The sequence below is a fragment of the Hibiscus syriacus genome, unplaced genomic scaffold (assembly GCF_006381635.1).
Source record: "Hibiscus syriacus cultivar Baekdansim isolate YM2019G1 unplaced genomic scaffold, ASM638163v2 tig00000002_pilon, whole genome shotgun sequence".
NCBI lineage: Eukaryota > Viridiplantae > Streptophyta > Magnoliopsida > Malvales > Malvaceae > Hibiscus > Hibiscus syriacus.
This window is the reverse complement of record NW_024061752.1, coordinates 1,650,772-1,669,510: the sequence shown is the minus strand read 5'-3', so window position 1 is coordinate 1,669,510 and position 18,739 is coordinate 1,650,772. Positions and strand designations below refer to the sequence as shown.

Sequence of the window (18,739 nt, the reverse complement as noted above, 5' to 3'; positions counted from 1 at the left end):
TTACCGAGTTAAATTCGAACCTCACGAATTATTCAACTCATTAGACACCCTGTTAGCAACATTCATATATCGGATTTGAACTTAAATTACAATATCAAACTCAACTGGACTTCTAATATTAAATAAAAAGAATAGAGAAAACAATTTAGAGATAAAAATTTTAGATATGTAAAATTTATAGGGACTGAAAACAAAATTAGACCACAAACTAGTCTAGCAAAAACTACAAAGTAAGCCTTTATGGGCTATGGGCTATGGGCAAAGGCTTAGGTTGGACTAAGCAGGGAAACCGGTCTTCTTCCCATATTTTTCCAACCCCACAAGTAATCAATTACTATTTTTTTGGCCATTGATGGCTCAACAGCCGTCGCTGTTAAACGTCCATGTAAGGCTACTAGGTTTCAGCCTCCAGTCAATAACTCCCTCCCCCGACTGCTCATCCGTTTTCAACCTCAACGGCAAAGAAATCTCACTCGTCGAAGTCCTCGGTGCAGTCACTTCCCGGGACTATAAACCCAAAAAATTCATCAGATTGACGCTCGACGATAGCACCGAAACCATCACTTGCATACTCTGGCTCAACCACCTTACTTCCCCTTTCTTCTCTAGCCGCTAACCGGGAACGCTTCGTGTTATTTCCGACTTAGCCAAGAGCTTCGCCGACGATCTCCGTATCGGGGAAGTGGCCAGAGTGCGCGTCAGGGTCGGCATATAAAGGTGATTTGCAAGTCACGGTTTCCGATGTTGTGATTGAAAGTGGCCCCGATGCCGAGGCCTGGCATCGACTGGTCTGCATTAGCTTGGGTCGTCAATGTTACTTCGCTTAGCTTAGGTCAATTTCAAATGGCCCAATTGGAGGCGGTAGTGAAGATTAATTGAAAAAACGCATAAAATTATTATTTAAAAAAAACTCCAAAATCCTTAACAAATCCTAATTTCAATCCCCTTACCACCACTGGCCGCCACAAATCGTTGTCAATATGTTGACATCTCGATGATGCCCGAACATCGAATGATCGAACCCTAATGATTCAAGCACGATTACAACAAAAATGGACGATTGCATCGACTTATTGATTATGACTCATGATGATATTTCCAGCAATTCAAGCGATGATACCTCCCAACGTGTGTTAAAAATCTGATTTGATAAAGTGACCGACAACAAAAAGTGACGACCAATACAACATGAGTAAAGGGGTTTGGATTTAGGGTTTTTAGGGTTTTAATATTTTTTAGATTTTAAGAAAATTTTGAGTTTTTTTAATAAATAAATTATATTTTTATTTAAAAATAAAATTTATAAGTTTGACACATGTCACTTAATAGTTGAATTAAACAACTGGCACATAAAATATAACATTAAAAACGTTAGATATATATTTTTAACGAAAAAATCTTTAAAAAGATAAAGTTAACTTTAGATATATTAGACACTTTTGCCTTAAGCCCAAATATAACGTAAACTAAACAAGTGAAGCAAGCTGTCCACGTCGACAAACGTAGTTTCTTTGTACACTTGAACGTACTTCCTCGGAACCTCATGTAGCTTAAAACATGAGGCACCACAACGGTCAAACTCATATGTGTACAAAATTTATGTAAAGTAAAATTAAGATTAGATTGTCATATTATAAATTTTAAGAAATAAAAGTATCGTTATATCATATTATATTATTTATTTTATTAAAACTTGATAATTAATTAAAGTAGAAGGAACAGCCATCGATAATGACTAAAACACATTAATGGACTTTGGTGGCCGAATGTGGTTTACCCTAAACGATATTACCTTTCCTTGGTTTTACCTTCATAAATGTGCTAGGCATTTAATTTCCTTTTCATTTTCGTCCATTCTTATCGACATTCCATCTTCTTGTCTTGAGCGGAAAAGGAGTGTATTTTCTTCAGTGAAAATGAGTAAAGCAGCCATTGTTTTACTCTATTTTTGTTTCCTATCCATCCTTTGTGAAGCCAAATGGATCAGAGAAAAGCCTCAAGCTTTTGAGTCCTTCAATGTCAGCTATATACAGGTACCTTCTCTTTACCTACAAACCCTTTGTCAATGAAATTCTCGTTTTCATGTGTTTAATTTGTTCTTATAAATCAAATGATTTTATCCCAATTTCTTGATGCCACAAAAAAAACGGGGATAGAATTTGGGGAGCTGTTCATACTCGGTGGTTTTTACAACGAGCCGTTCATCAACCGTTTACACTCGAGATCAAATCGGTATCGCTTTTGGTGATGCCTATGGTAATCAGGTTCGATTCTTCTCCACTTTCCCACAATTTGATTTTTCAATATCATGGTTGTAGCTATCCAAATAATCTATTACTTAATTTACTAGCTACTGGTTTTCGTGTTTCTGTGAAATTTACTTCGTTTTCCCCTGATGAACTTGCTTTCGGTCGAATCGACATTTGCAAATTTCAATTGAGAAAAAATGGGGGGGATTTGTGTACCGAATATCATGATCTTTTTAGAGCAGTATGTGTTTGATGAAATTCAAGTTCGTTTTTACATCTTGAAATCATGGAGGTTTATCTAGTAATCTTAAAAATAAGTGTGTAAAACCATTTTTGCAGATGCTTTTTGACAGATGAAACTGATATGTAGAAAAAGGATATTGATTGTTTCTTTGATAATCAGATATATGCTCCGAGGTTGGATGAACCGTCATCTAGGGCGTTTGACCGATGTTCTTCGGATACCTTTGAGATTAAAGGACCGTGTGCGTATCAAATCTGCTATGTCTATCTCTATAGAACCGGACCAGATGGTTGGAAGCCGGGGACAGTGAAGATTTATGGTTACAACTCGAAGGCTGTTACTTTTTACTACAACACCTTCATTCCAGGTGACATTTGGTATGGATTTAATTATCACAACAGTGCATCCTCTTCATCTCGATGAATCAGCCAGATGCCGCTCTCACTCATGATTCTCTCGTTTGTTTTCTATCCACTTGCGTAACCACCGGTTTGTCGAAGTCCAATTATGCCTATAACCGGAAAATTTTGTGGAATGTGATATGAACTACGTAGCATATGCCGGTGTTAACATTGTTTTTTTTCTCGAATATGTTAGCTACTTGCACCATAATTCATGCCTGTTAAGAACACTAGACTGTCACGTTGGTAGTTGAACTGCGTATCTTTATGTTTATTGGTACTTCAAGAGGATAGCGGTATCGACCAAGTATTGCATTCCTCTTCGTATGCATATGAGTGATAGCTGTTCCTTGGCCCTGAAAGCCAGAATTGTGGTAAGGGATGGAACATCGGGAGGGGCCGAGTACCTAAGAAGCAATTTAACTCAAAACTTTGGGGGTCCCATACCCTATGTAGTTCCGTCCGTGTGTGTGGCATTGTGAATCTTGAATCCGAGAGCTTTGGAGTACATTTGCATGCATATTTTGAATGTTACAGCTCTAATGTTCTAGTTAAATACGATTTTTTTTTCAATTTTAAGTTATAAATATTTTTTAATAATAATTTTATAATTTATATTTAATTAATATATTTTAATTAAATAAATGTAATTAATTTTAACACTAGTCTAATTTTAAATTTTTTTATTGCTAAAATATATTCTCAAGGTGGTATATATTTATGTGACACTCTTATTAGAGGCATACATTTATTAAAAAGAATAACATATTGGATGATATATATTTTCATAAAATAAACCGTCAGTGATTTAACATAAATGACTAAAATGTAAGGTTCATTTCGGTGATCATTGATCTAGTCTATTTCAGGGCAAGTGATATCGATTTTTTTTTTTGGGTTTAGTTTGGCATCGATGTCTTAGTGAGTGTCGAGTGGATAAATAGGATGGACAATCGTGACGGTGATTCATGATGAGAATGTTATTAGATTGAAAGTGTTACGCTTTAGAGAGATGTAAGGATATCAATCCCACATCAGAATAGAAAATAGAGGTCTTGGAGTTTAAAAATAGTGACATTACATGTTCTATCATATATATCCTTTGTAAAGAGAATAACAGTCTCATGTTTAATCTGAATTAAATCAAATAATCTAGATCTAAAGGTAAATACTCATTAAAATCCAATAGTCTAAATTAAAACTATTTTAAAAATATATGAAAACTATAAAGAAGTAATATTCAGTAAAATATATAAAAAAAATTACTCAATTATTAATAAGATTATAAAGAAATTATTTGATTTTTTTAAAAAATAAAACAAATCATTCAATTAATCAATTGTTATAAACATGTCATTTTGTTAAATGTGTAGCATTAGTTAATTGTTTCATTTTTTTGGTTGTAAAATGATTTATTTGTAATAATCAATCAATTGAATTATTTGTTTGTAATTTTTTAAATTTAATGACCTTTTATAATTTTACTAATAGTTGAGTGATGGATGGTGTATTTTACACAATATTATTACTATTATTGTTATTATTGCTCTTACTGTTTCCCTCCCGCGTTTAACTGCCACATAAATTGCACTGAGAGGAACAAACTCCCAAGCTGAGACATTCTCGCATTTTTTGTTTTCTACACAGATCTTCAAGACTCTTGATTTACTTGTTATCATGATTATTCAAAGCTTTTAAATTTTTAGTAACAAGAAATATGCCTTCTATAGCTTTATGTGATCTAAAACACAAGAAAGAAAAGAAGAAAAACGCTCTAAAAAAATCCAGAAATCGAGAAAAAAGTGAAGAAACTGAAGGAACCTAAGATCAAGGAAGAGGAAAATGGTTTGGAGGTAAAGAATATTAAGAAAAAGCGAGAGGGGTCGGAGCTCCACTTGGAAGAGGATAGCGAGACTAGGTCGGAGGTCGTTAAGCGGGTAGATTTGAAGGTGAAATAGAAATTGAAGAAGAAAAACAAAGCTAAGGTGGAGGAAGAGGAAGATGGTGACGCTGATGATGATGATGAAGAAGAAGAAGGTGAAACTGAAGATCCGAATGCGATTTTGAGGTTTCGGGTCTCGGAAGCGGTTAGAAAGAAACTCGAGTCGAAGGGGATCGAGTCGTTGTTTCCTATTCAGGCCATGACTTTCAATGTTATTCTTAACGGCACTGATTTGGTTGGCCGCACTCGTATTGGTCAGGTGTGATATTCGTTTTATTGAAAAATGTTTGCACTTAATTTTTGACTGCTAATTTCTGATCTAATTTTACCATCGTATACGTATTTATCTTTTGATGAGAACGATGTTTCCTTTTTTTTATAGTAAACGCAAGGTTTCCATGTGATGAATTTGTTTCTGTAGAATTGACTATCAACTCCATTATCTCAGGAATTGGATTGATATGATTTATGACATGTGAAATGCATGGTTTTAATATTTTTCTCTGTTTTCCTTGTTTAGAAGTTTAACTGTGATTCTTTCAAACCATTTTTGTGCGACTCTTTCTAGAAGTTATCTTGTTAAGGAGCTCATTAACGTTATTTGCTATTGTGCAGGGTAAGACACTGGCCTTTGTGTTGCCTATATTGGAGTCTTTAACCAACGGATCTGCAAAAGCATCAAGGAAGACTGGATATGGCAGGGCACCAACTGTTCTGGTACTTTTACCAACTAGGGAATTGTCTAAACAGGTACAGCACCACTAATCTAATTCTCTGGACATCAGATTCTTTGATAGTACCTTATTGGTTGTCAAGTTTATGCTAATTAATCCGTTTGTTTCTAGGTTTTTGAGGACTTTGAAGTTTATGGAGAGGTTTCGGTGTTGACATCAGGCTGCTTACATGGAGGAGCCCCCTACCATACCCAAGAGATGAAACTGAAGAGAGGAGATTGGGACATATGGCCGCATAAAGGTAACCTGTTCTTGATATTCATTGAATAGGTTTTGATAGTTTTAGAGATGTAATTAAATTCAATATCTATTCTATTTAAATGCTTTTACCATTTGATGATGGTAAATGTCCTAGTGCAAATGTTGCTGGATCACATAGAGAGGGGGAATATTAACTTGGGTCAATTGAAATTTTGAGTTCTTGATGAGGCGGATGAAATGTTGAGAATGGGATTTGTTGATGTCTTGATGATGTTGAGCTTATATTAGGTATGCATTTTTGTGACTGCTGTTTTACTTTTTCCCCTTTAGTGATATAATTTTCTCTCCGTCCATATTAGAGATGTAGAACACATTAGAAGGTTAAGAACTGACAAAGTTACACCTTTATTCCAATTATTGACACCATTTATACCTGCGTGCATCACTCTACTGTCTGATTTTCTTATGGTAAGTAGTTACTTTTCCAGGCAAGGTAGAGGATGCAAGTAAAGTTCAAACACTTCTTTTTAGTGCCACCTTGCCGGACTGGGTGAAGGGTGTATGTTTCTCAACTGTTTTCATACGTTGTAGTATCTTTATTATCCCTGTATCTGCTCCATCTATTAGAACGTGAATTAAAAATGCAACTTGGATTTCTTCCTCTTCATTTACACTTCTCATCATGAACTTTATTCCTTTTCATTGCCAGATTGCAACAAGATTTCTTAAAACAAGTAAGAAGACTGTTGATCTTGTTGGTAATGAGAAGATGAAAGCTAGTACCAGTGTTAGACATATTGTCTTACCCTGTTCTAAGTCAGCAAGGTCACAGCTGATCCCAGATATTATCTGTTGTTATAGCAGGTTGGTTTATGAGCTTTAAAATAATTTAGCTTAGTCGTTGATATAATTCAGCGGTGGACGTACTATTATATTCACCGAGACAAAAGATTCTGCTTCTGAGTTTTCCGGCTTATTGCCTGGGTCCCGTGCTTTGCATGGGGACATACAGCAGGCCCAACGTGATGTAAAGCCTTATCTAGAGTATATCATTTTTCATGCTTTTGCTCAAGCAAAACGGATCCTGTTGTTTTACAATTTCTCATTTTTGGTATAATGCTTGCAGATCACCCTTAATGGGTTCCGGTCGGGCAAGTTCATGACATTAGTGGCTACAAATGTGGCAGCACGTGGATTAGATATGATGTTCAGTTAATTATCCAGGTATATTTGGATACTCATTTTTTTAAAAGCTTGCGATGTGTTTGTGATTCCTTAATGTTTAATAACATTGATTCTATTACAGTGTGAGCCTCCACGTGATGTAGAAGCATATATTCATCGGTCTGGACGAACAGGGAGAGCAGGTATACCATAAGTTTGCTTATTTTTTTCTGAAAAAAAAATGAGATGATACTGAGAAGTTACTAAATTTCAGGCAACACTGGAGTTGCTGTCATGCTTTTTGCTCCTAAAAGGTCAAGCATATCTAAAATAGAAAGAGAATCTGGTGTGAAATTTGAGCATATTTTTGCTCCTCGGCCAGTTGATGTTGCTAAATCTGCTGGTGTAGAAGCGGCAAAACTAATAACAGAAGTCTCTGACAGGTATACTTGCTAATAATGTTATTTTATCTCTTCTTTGTAAGTGTCTACTCAGATCTTAACCTGTTTGAGATTGCAGTGTAATTCCAACCTTCAAGTCCGTTGCTCGGCAACTATTGGCAACGTCTGCTCTATCAGCTGAAAATCTACTTGCCAAAGCATTAGCCAAGGCTGCAGTGAGTTTTCATCCTCGTCCATGCTTGATCTTTTTGATTCTCTTCATATTATGAATCTTGTTTACTGTTTGACGGATTGTTCGAATGACGATATATCTCTGGTTTCCATTTTCGGTTGAAAAGACCCAACTGTTGCATGATTTTTCAGGGTTATTCTGAAATAAAGTGTAGATCCCTTCTAACATCTATGGAGAACTATGTTACATTACTTCTGGAAGCTCGAAAACCCATTTACACATTTTCGTAAGTTTATGAAACATTTTCTTGTGTATATCTTTGTAACCGGTATAGAATATGTAAGCAAAGATACTTCTTTGTCCCAATGATCTCAATGAACACTAATATTATTGTTTGATAGTTTGAATTAACAGTTGAAAAAACAGAGGAGACTAAGGAAAAAATCGGGGTAGTAAAATTGAGTCTTTTTTCCTTTTTGATAAAAAATTATATTATTTTCCTAGCTTCGGGAAAAAAAAGACTCTTATCTAAATAAGGGAAGGAATGATCTTTTCTCTTACTATCCTTTCATTTCTCTTCTTACTGCAATCCAAACATAGGATAAGAGTTGAAATTAAAGTAGGTTAGTTCCAGTCATATCGGTTATTGCACACCATTCCAATAGTAAACCGAAACATCAACCTCTCAATTCTGCGTCAGTAAAAATTTTGATTAGTATTGGTCACACTGACTCGTTCTGTTCAATTTATACTGGCTGGAATATTGTGCACAGGCTGTTGCGCGGCTAAGGTTGAAATATCAGGTATTAATAAGGTTAGCAAAACCTAACTATATAAATCTGAAGTAGTAACTACAATATCATATGAGAATCAAGTAGTAACTACTTAGATGATAGAATTCTCCCATTTGAATGTGTTATCCTAACTATATGAAATGATCTAAATCTATAATGTCATTTGAACCTTGTTGAAATTATTTATTTATTTTATACCTTGGATACAATAAGTAGCTGGTTTGAGGAAATTCCTAATGTGCACTGCACCATTAATCTTTTATTTTTGTTGCTGAACTCTCTGAGTTTGATTCGTTTTTCATGTATTAGGTATGGTTTTGTTGTGTTGAAAAGATTTTTGCTTGAGGAAAAGGTTCAGTCAGTGCAGGGTCTGACCCTTACTGCTGAACGGGTGCAGTCTTTGATGTTGCAGAAGAAGATGTAAAAAATTTCTTGCTGGTACCGTATTTCCACCTCCCCCCCCCCCCGGGTCTCTACTTCCTGGTTTGATTTGTGATTGTATTGAAACATTAGTGTTGAGGGATCTCTCGATTGCGCCTCACGGTCTGAAGATCATGTAGGACGTAATATACTCATCGTAATTTACCACCCTCCACACAATGATCCCATTAAGGGTCTGGTGATGGCGAGGACTGACTTACCGAGTCGAAAATCTTGGAAGACCAATTGATTCTGCACTATCCCTTAAGAGGGAATTGTGGTGCATCACGGGCATCACTAACATTCTCATTATTTTGATTGGAGCATCAGTTCACCATATAAAATAAGTTTCTCGTATGTAAATGGTGTTGGTTGATAATAACACCTTTCATTTGTTGCCTTCTGGATTCAGGTGCTGAAAATGCAGCGAATGTTACATTAGAGGTGATGAAGAAAGAATTGCCACGTTTACAAGAGAGAGACCAGTCAAGAGGGAGACTCGGTGGCGGACATGGTGGTTTTGGTGATCGAAGTGGTGGAGGTAGTAGGTTCTCTGGTGGCAGAGGTGTCCGAGGAGGATTTTCTGATAGAAGAAATGATAGATTTACGGGTGGTAGTCGAGGCCGCTATAATAGCAAGAAATGGTGAGGGCATCAAAATGGAAATGGCTGGCTTTGTAGGCAAAATTACTTCCCAAGATTGAAGAAAATGTTCAGTATGGGTTGTTTGTCAATTTCTATTTTACTTTTTTTCTTCGATTTATAAAATTCTTCAGTGTTTCTTATGTGTTGGTGAAGATGTAATTGCATCTAAACATGTAACCTTTGTCTGCAATCACAGCATTTAACAACGAGAAACATAGTTAGATAAATTTAAATAAGTTAACAAAAATTAAATATTTAAATAGAGAAAAAATAATTAATTTGAAATATAAATAAATTAACAAATATATATATATATATATATATATATATATATATATATTCAAATTATATTATTTTAATGTAGTTTAATATCATATGAATTCTATTTTTAAACATTTATTAATTTAAATTTAAATAAAATAAAATAAATTAAATATCTATGTAGAATAAGTTTTTCTAAACTTTAAAGATTTAGATGACATATATAAATAAATAAATAAATAATATTACATATATAAAAAAGAAAAAAATAATTAATTTTGATTATAAATAAATTAAGAAAATGCATATTTATGCTAATTAATTTTAAAGTATTTTAATATCATATGTACTCTGTTTTTAAACATTTATTAATTTAAGTTTAAGTAAAATAACAAAATAATACACAAAAATCAATTTTGATGTTTAGACTTATATATATAATTAATAATGGTGGATTTGATTTGGTTTAATTTAATATGGGTTGCAGTACAATATGAAAGCCAAACGAGATTTCAAATGTCGATTTTATTGCAATCAGATTCATTATTAATTACTAAAAAATAAGTTTGCGGTCCGGTTTCCAATACGGATCGAAATGCAAACCGACAGAGGATAGCAAAGGCAATCCCTTTGATTCCTTTATTATGATCCTCACATCACCACCGTGAATCACCTCTCCAAGCCTATGAAGCCTCTTGTATCCAACGGTGGTCCCTTCCACAAGTTTCTTGCCATCTACGGAAATTTCATGCCGCACGACCCTTTGACCCAATCCAATCGGTTCTTGGATTCTCACCACATTGAATCCCATCCCTCCATTGGGTAGCCTTATTTCAATCCATTGGTTCTCATTATCATCTTCCCTTGGTGACCAATATGTCCAGATATGATCATCGTCCAACATATTCTCTGGTCCAAAACCTCCACCTCTGCCCCCTCGTTGGCTGCTGGCTTTTATGGGACAGTTATCGGCCAAATTGACGGAGAATATGGTGTCGATCGCAGTCCGGAATTGCTTTAACCTGTGAATATCGGATTCGGATATGAGACCGGTCGTATTGGGTGGTACATTGAGTAACATGACGCAGTTTCGACCGACGGAGTTGTAGTAAATGTCTAGGAGCTGGCTTAGTTTCTTTGGTGACTCGGATTTGTGCCAAAACCATCCTTCTCGGATTGATACATCACACTCTGCGGGTAGCCAATTGGTTCCTTTCGGGTCGCCCGTATTAAGATAGCTGCATTAAGGATGCAGTTAGTTGGGACTTGGCAAATTAATAACAATTTCACATGTATTGCTTTATTGCTATAAATTATACACCTCCCGATTTTTTCTGAATTTTAGATTTGGGATGGGGTTGTTGAGAAGTTAGGAGTTAGTTAACAGATTTGTTAATTAGTTAGTAGTTGGTTATAAGGTAGTTAGTATGTTAGCTGATGTAATCGAATTGTATATAAATATAGTGTACTGGAATGGTTATTAATTAGAAGATATGAGGTTTTTTTTTACACGTGTTTTAATTGGTATCAGAGGAAAGGTCTCGTGTGGGGGCTCGACCTTTCTGATTTTCCCCTCTTTCTTCACTGATTCGCCCTTTTTTTTCCTCTCTGTTTCCATGGAATCGATCGATTTCTCGCATCCTCTCTATCTTCATCCGTCGGATACGCCTGGCACTGTACTGGTTTCGCATCAGCTGACGGGAATTGAGAATTACAACCTCTGGAGTCGCTCGATTCGAATCGCGCTGCTAGCAAAGAACAAGTTAGGGTTTATCGACGGTGACTGTGTTCGTGATGATTTCGTTGAACTCTTGCAATCGCAGTGGGATAGATGTAATGCAATCGTTCTCTCGTGGATTTTGAATACTGTAAGTGATGACCTCTCTGCGGGATTAGTGTTCGCTTCCACTGCTGCACTTGTTTGGAAAGATTTGAAGGAGCGTTTCAGCAAGATTGATGGCTCACGAATCTTCTTCTTACATCGAGAGATTGCTCTCTTTACTCAAGGTGATTCATCGGTTTCCACCTATTATTCGCGTCTGAAGTTACTTTGGGATGAGTACAGTGCTTTAGTTCTTGTCTCTTCGTGTAACTGTGTCGATTCTTCGCAAGCCTTGAATCATGTTCTTCAACAACGATTATTTCAGTTTTTAATGGGATTGAATGAGACGTATTATGCCATTCGGAGCCAGATTCTTCTTCTGGATCCGCTCCCTTCTGTTAATCGGGCGTATTCAATGGTGGTTCAGGAGGAGTCACAGAGATATCTGTCTTCAGGCGTTTCACCACTTTCTGATGCGACAGTGATGTACTCCAATTCCTCTAATCCTCGTCGTGCAAGGTTTAATGGAGTCTGTGACTTCTGTAAGATTCGTGGCCATAAACGTGAACAGTGTTATAGGCTCAATGGCTTTCTTCCTGAGTTCAAGTTCACAAAGGCAAAGAAGACTTCTTCTGCCATGGTGGCTAACTCTGATCAGAATGATACTCATTCTGAGTCTTCCCCGTTGCCTGCTCCCTTGGCTCCAATGTTTACCACAAACCAGTATAATCGATTGCTGGAGCTCCTCAACAAGGATATTCATGATTCTAGTAATGTTGTTGCGGCTAACTTTGCAGGTATGATTCATGGTGCTTTACCTGCTTCTAAAAGTAATTCAATTACCTGGATTCTTGACACTGGAGCTACTGACCATATGTTGTCTAGTTTTGAATGCTTGAGTAATCCTGTTTCCTGTACCTCTCGATTTGTTCATCTTCCGAATGGTAAAACCCTTCCTATCACACATACTGGTTCCTATTGGTTTGATTCTTCTCACTGTTTAAAAAACGTACTATATGTTCCTTCATTCACTCACAATTTGTTATCTGTTTCCAAGCTGACAATAGACTTAAATTGTGTTGTTCAGTTTTATCCTGATTTTTGTATCTTTCAGGATCTCTTCAACGACAAGATGCTGGGGATTGGTAAGAAACAAGGAGGCTTGTATTTTCTTCAGTCTCTTGGTTCTTTTCTTAGTATTGCTTCTAAGGTGCCTTTCGATGTTACAACTCATTGTATGTCTTCTGTTAATAATAAAACTTCCATTTGGCATGCTCGATTAGGTCATGCTTCTTTTCTCAAATTGCATCATATGTCATTAAGTGATTGCAAATTGGATTCTTCTGTTATTCATTCTTGCTCGGTTTGTCCTTTAGCCAAACAAGCTAGGTTGCCTTTCCCAATTAGTCAGTCTCGGTCTAGTCTTCCTTTTCAACTGATTCATATAGATTTGTGGGGCCCATATAGAATTTCTACTCATAGTGGTCATAGGTTTTTTCTGACAATTGTTGATGATTGTACAAGAATGACATGGCTCTATTTACTGAAACTTAAGTCAGATGTTATTGTCTCTTTAAGGAAGTTTTTTTCTTTGGTCCTTAATCAATTTGAGGCTTCTATAAAAATAGTTCGTAGTGATAATGGTTCTGAATTTTTCAGCAAAGAATGCTCTTCTTTTTTCTCTTCTTTTGGGGTTGTTCATCAGTCTTCTTGTGTTGATACTCCTCAGCAAAATGGGGTAGCTGAAAGAAAGCATAAACATTTGTTAGAAGTAGCTCGTGCACTTCGTTTTCAGTCTCGGGTACCTATTAAGTTTTGGGGTGAGTGTGTCTTAGCTGCTTGTTATTTAATTAATAGGCTTCCTTCTGCTATTCTTAATTGGAAATCTCCATATGAAATGTTTCATCATAAGCCTCCTTCTTTGTTACATTTAAAGGTCTTTGGTTGCTTAGGTTATGCTATTCATACTAAGCCTCGTGATAAGTTTTTTCCTAGAGCTATTCCTTCGGTTTTTATGGGATATTCGGCTACTTTAAAGGGTTATTTGATGTTTAGTCTTGTTTCTAAAACTTTTTTTGTTAGTAGGGATGTTAGGTTTCATGAGTATTTTTTTCCTTTTCATTCACCTGAATTGGTGTCTAGGTTATTTCCTTCTCAACCTGTTATACCTGATTCAGAGTTTTTTATCATTGATTTGCCTATGTCAGATGTGTCTTCAGCACATAATAATCTTTCCAATTTGTCTTCTCAATATAGTCCTAGTGTTGGTAATCACGCGTCTCCTACATCTGTTACTTCTCGGTCTTCTACTGTTTCTATTAATCCGGTTGTTAGAAGGTCTTCTAGAGTGTCTAAGCCTCCATTGTGGTTAAATGAGTATGTTTCTTGCCAATCATCCACTTCTAGCTATTATCCAATTTCAGATCATATTTCTTATTCTCTTCTTCCACTTCACACTCAGTCTTTTCTTTCTTCCACTTCCATTGTTGAACCTACTAGCTATAGTGATGCCATTAAAGATCCTTTATGGGTCACTGCCATACAAGAGGAGATTCAAGCATTAGAATTAAACAACACTTGGTGTGTCGTTCCTTTGCCACCGGGTAAGGTTCCCATTGGATGCAAGTGGGTGTATAAGGTCAAGTTTCGGTCCAATGGTGAGATTGAACGTTACAAGGCACGTTTGGTTGCGAAGGGGTACAGTCAGCGAGAAGGTATGGATTTTGTTGAAACTTTCTCGCCTGTTGCAAACCTTGTCACGGTTCGAACTGTTTTGGCGCTTGCCTCATTGCAACGTTGGTCTTTGTTTTAAATGGATGTATATAATGCGTTTCTTCAAGGCAATTTGCTTGAGGAGGTTTACATGCAGCTACCTCAAGTATTCTGCAACCAGGGGGAGAACATGGTGTGTAGACTGCAGAAGTCTATTTATGGTCTTAAACAAGCATCTAGGCAGTGGAACATGAGGCTGACTGAAGCGTTGGTTGCTGCTGGATACATTCAAAGTAAGTTCGATTACTCGCTTTTTACAAAGAGAGAAGGAACAAATATAGTGGTCATGCTTATATATGTTGATGATCTGTTGATTACTGGAAATAATGCTGCCATGATAGAAGAGTTGAAAGTTATCTTGTATGCTAGTTTCAGAATGAAGGATCTAGGGGAACTTAAGTATTTTCTTGGTTTTGAGATACTTAGATCTAGTGAAGGAATTCTATTGAACCAAAGGAAGTATGCACTAGAATTATTAGAAGAAACAGGATTAGGAGGTGCAAAACCTGTTTGTACTCCTGTGGAACAGAATGTGAAGCTTACTTCTACTAGTTATGATTCTGGTTTGGTTGAAAATGATAAAGAGAAGTTAGATGATGAAGTGTTGCAGGGTGAGAAAGAAGTCTTCCAGAGGTTGATATGAAGGTTGATCTATCTCACTCATACAAGACCATATATCACTTTTGTGGTACACCATTTGAGTCAGTTTATGCAGCAACCAAAAAGATCACACTTGGAAGCTGCCCTTCGAGTGGTTAAGTATATAAAGAAGAGTCCTGGTCAGGGAATATTGTTGTCTTCTGCAGGACAATGTCAGCTAACAACTTTTTGTGATGCTGACTGGGCAGCTTGTTTGATGACAAGGAGGTCAGTTACTGGATTCTGTGTTAAACTAGGAGATTCCTTAATTTCTTGGAAATCAAAGAAGCAAAATACTATAGCAAGGTCATCAGCAGAGGCAGAATACAGAAGCATGGCAATGGTGGCAGCTGAAATTGTGTGGCTAAGAGGCTTGTTAGTAGAGTTGGGTGTAAAGGATCTTCAACCAGCCAGACTTTACTGTGACAGCAAGGCAACACTGCAAATGGCAGTAAATCCAGTCTTCCATGAGAGGACCAAACATATTGAAATAGATTGTCATTTCATCCGAGAAAAAATACATGAAGGGGTGATCAGCACAGCTTATGTTCCATCAGCAAAACAGTTGGCAGATGTTTTAACCAAAGCTTTGGGAGCACAGCAACATGAGTATTTAATTTCCAAGTTGGGAGTCAAAGATGTCTTTAGACTACCAACTTGAGGGGGAGTGTTGAGAAGTTAGGAGTTAGTTAACAGATTTATTAATTAGTTAGCAGTTGGTTATAAGGTAGTTAGTATGTTAGCTGATGTAATCGAATTGTATATAAATATAGTGTACTGGAATGGTTATTAATTAGAAGATATAAGGTTTTTTTTACACGTGTTTTAACAGGGGTTAGACGGATTTTGTGAATCAATATCAGGTTTAGAATAAAAGAAATTATAGATTAATTATTATACCCTTGTATATATAAATAATTACCATAATATCTTTATATATATATATATATATATATATATATATATATATATATAATTATCTCTATTTTGCCGAATAAAAATGTAAAAATAAAGTATTTGTATTGAGTCATGATGAATTTGAGAAAAATGAAATATCATCAAATATCGAGATGATTCGTGACTAAAAGAAAGTCTTCAGTTTTTAAGTTAGGATCAAAACAACTAAAAAATCGACTCAACATGTGCCCATTCCTAAGTAGAGCCCAATTCTCATAACTTAAGGGGATTAATTTTACAATTTTCGCAAGTTATAGAGATAAAAATCAAAATTAAACTAATAAATGATCAACAAAAAGTTAAAAGTGTGATTGGCAATGGCATGGAGAAAAAGGGAAAGGTATTTCCTTAAAAGAGTAATTTTTCATGCTAATGTCTTATCTTACTTGCAAGTTTGCCGTTACTGTTCCATATTAGGATAGAACTTTTATATATATATATATATATATATATATATATATATATATATATATATATATATATATATTTAAATATTTTTAATCTTTCAACAATAAACGGTCATATTCTTGACATACAAGGTGTTCAAATCCAATTATCTCAAGAAATAATAATAAATCCATAGTTACTACAGTTCACTTGGTTAGTGCATATTAGGATAGAGTTTTTGAAGTTTAGAAGTTGCTTACTCAATAATGCTTGGATTTCCAATTGACAGCAACGTATTATTGATGGTCGACCAGCTCGTGTTTCCGGCGAATCCGTTCTCGTTCCCGGCCCACCGCACGTCGGGACCGGCATCAGAGAATATATTGATCGAACTCTGCAACTCTCTCACCATTGCAAACCAATCCGTGAAGTAACAAGACATGTTCTTTGCATTTTTATCCTTCGCTCCATCGAACCATATCTCGTTAACACTCCCATATCTGCCGAATCCAAGACCGTAGATTTACATTAAAGATCAATAAAGCTAAAGAAGAAGAAAAGGGTTTTGGTTTTTGATCTTACTTGGTGAGTAATTCTTGTAACTGAGCTAAGTAGTATTCATTGTACTCCAAATCATGTCCGTATCTTCGATCGTGTCGATCCCACGGCGAGAGGTACAGTCCGGCATCGAGACCGGCAGCCTTGACGAACTCGTGCACTACGTCCCCATGGCCATTTTTCCACGGACTCGAGATAACCGAGTGATCCGTGTATTTGGAAGGCCACAAGCAGAAGCCGTCATGGTGTTTGGCAGTGAGGATCATTAGAGAAATCCCTGCCTCGGCAGCGACGGTGACCCATTGGCTGGTATGGAGACCGGAAGGGTTAAATATCGTAGGGTTTTCCTTGCCGGTGCCCCGTTCGGAGTCCGTGAACGTGTTGACACCGAAGTGAAGGAACATGATGAGCTGCCATTTGAGTTGGGAAAATGTTGGCAGTGGTAGCAGTGGGAGCGGTGGCGTTGGGACTTGCTCACGCCGTGAAATGGCCACATGTGAGAGCTCAAGTATTGTGATTATGCACAAACAACACCAAAACTTAGCCATTAAAGCTTATCGTCCCTTACTTTTTCCAACTCTCCTTGCTTGTCTTTTTATATGTTCATAATGGAAAGGTGGGGCAAAAAGCTTAAGATGCCAAGTCAATTTGGATCCAACAAAACCTACTATATTTTATAGTATGTGGTCCGAAATTTGATGTTTCAAGAATAAATTTTTCTTTTAAAATTTTAATTTCATTCAATCCATCCTTTTTAGTTTAATAAACTAATTCAGATTAAATATTGTAAAAATATATTATACAGGTTACTCTATTAAAATATATTATTTTATTTACAACGTTAAAATCTAATCTAATAATCTTACTTCAAGAATCTATCGCCTTATCTTGTTAAACTATACGAGTGCATAGAGAAAAAGAAGTGTGAGATTCTTTGATAAAGAGAAAGTGATAAAAGTCGCTTCTTTTGGTTGTTTCTGGAGTGAATTGGGGACAACATTCACGGGTTGCATTGTCCTTGCTCCTTTACCATTTCAGCGTGCATGAAGTTGAACAATACACGTGTAATTCATCATCTTCTTCGATGGAATGGTAATGGAATGTTTTGAATTATATAAGATAAATATTAGGTCAGATATATTAAAGATAGTTGAACTATGTTTAAATAATTATTTTTCATTAATTTTTTAAAAAATATATATAAAATAATAATTAAATTTATTGAACTATTACAAAATGATTATTGTGAGGTTATTATAAGTGTAAAAATTTGATAGATTTAATGATTATTTTGTAATAGTTACATAAAATTTAATAATCATTTTATTATAATATAACTATTTTTATATTATTTAAACTATAATATACGTATATAAGTAAACACTTGATTTAATTCCTATTCAATTTATTCGATTACTTTAACTTAGAGCCCAATTTTATTTCTAAAAGATGGCTTAAGGCCTGTCTTGAGACTATGTCGGGCCTCGTGACATGAATTATAACATAGCAACTTAATCTATGTATTGATCAAGTACGTGTTCAGTCTAAATTTGGTATAATTTAAATTTTAACATGTATAGATCTTGTTCAAGATTAATTAGGTTTATGTTTATACGATATGTATTTTACACTTATTAAAACTATATATTATTATTTTGATGTATATTTTTAAAGTCAAAATTATATTATAAATTCGTAAGATGGTCAAAAGAGTAGTTTTACAGTTTCATTAACTAAAACATTTACAAATTAAACTCTGTCTTGTGACCCTTCTGCCAATTAGCATAGGACACACGTTGTTAATTAGGAATCCTCCAACTCACCAAAACATGCAGGTGGTAGGTAGGTCTAACAAATCTTAATGTCAGTTATTTAAGCAAAGCTTTACTTAATTAGCTTTGTTGTCATATGTTCATTGAACAACGTTCAAGTTTTGAAAATTCCCCCCGATTGCTGTTTCATAAAATTCATGGATTG

At 35.6% G+C, this 18,739-nt stretch overlaps 2 protein-coding genes and 2 pseudogenes across 2 annotated transcripts; 3 read left to right on the top strand and 1 right to left on the bottom strand.

Moving 5' to 3' along the window:
- The first annotated feature begins 345 nt into the window (after positions 1-345).
- LOC120174297 lies at positions 346-827 on the top strand (annotated as a pseudogene).
- A 1,022-nt stretch (positions 828-1,849) lies between these two features.
- LOC120115339 (embryo-specific protein ATS3B-like) lies at positions 1,850-3,064 on the top strand. The gene is made up of 3 exons (XM_039136298.1): positions 1,850-2,033; positions 2,157-2,264; positions 2,653-3,064. Exons 1-3 carry the CDS (start codon positions 1,917-1,919, stop codon positions 2,914-2,916), a joined length of 489 nt encoding a protein of 162 aa, XP_038992229.1. The 5' UTR covers positions 1,850-1,916; the 3' UTR covers positions 2,917-3,064.
- Positions 3,065-4,477: 1,413 nt separating this feature from the next.
- Positions 4,478-9,370, top strand: LOC120173313 (annotated as a pseudogene).
- Positions 9,371-10,150: 780 nt separating this feature from the next.
- LOC120212852 (alpha-L-fucosidase 1-like) lies at positions 10,151-17,343 on the bottom strand. The gene is made up of 3 exons (XM_039211074.1): positions 16,787-17,343; positions 16,465-16,704; positions 10,151-10,865 (listed from the first exon to the last, which is right to left on the bottom strand). Exons 1-3 carry the CDS (start codon positions 17,308-17,310, stop codon positions 10,181-10,183), a joined length of 1,449 nt encoding a protein of 482 aa, XP_039067005.1. The 5' UTR covers positions 17,311-17,343; the 3' UTR covers positions 10,151-10,180.
- Positions 17,344-18,739: the final 1,396 nt, after the last annotated feature.

Coding starts and splice junctions, on each gene's coding strand:
- LOC120115339 (XM_039136298.1), top strand. CDS start 1,917: ATGAGTAAAGCAGCCATTGTTTTACTCTATTTTTGTTTCCTATCCATC. Junction 2,034..2,156: donor TCAATGTCAGCTATATACAG/GTACCTTCTCTT, acceptor AAACGGGGATAG/AATTTGGGGAGCTGTTCATA. Junction 2,265..2,652: donor GTGATGCCTATGGTAATCAG/GTTCGATTCTTC, acceptor TTTGATAATCAG/ATATATGCTCCGAGGTTGGA.
- LOC120212852 (XM_039211074.1), bottom strand. CDS start 17,310: ATGGCTAAGTTTTGGTGTTGTTTGTGCATAATCACAATACTTGAGCTC. Junction 16,705..16,786: donor TTACAAGAATTACTCACCAA/GTAAGATCAAAA, acceptor TGGATTCGGCAG/ATATGGGAGTGTTAACGAGA. Junction 10,866..16,464: donor GGAAATCCAAGCATTATTGA/GTAAGCAACTTC, acceptor TCCTTAATGCAG/CTATCTTAATACGGGCGACC.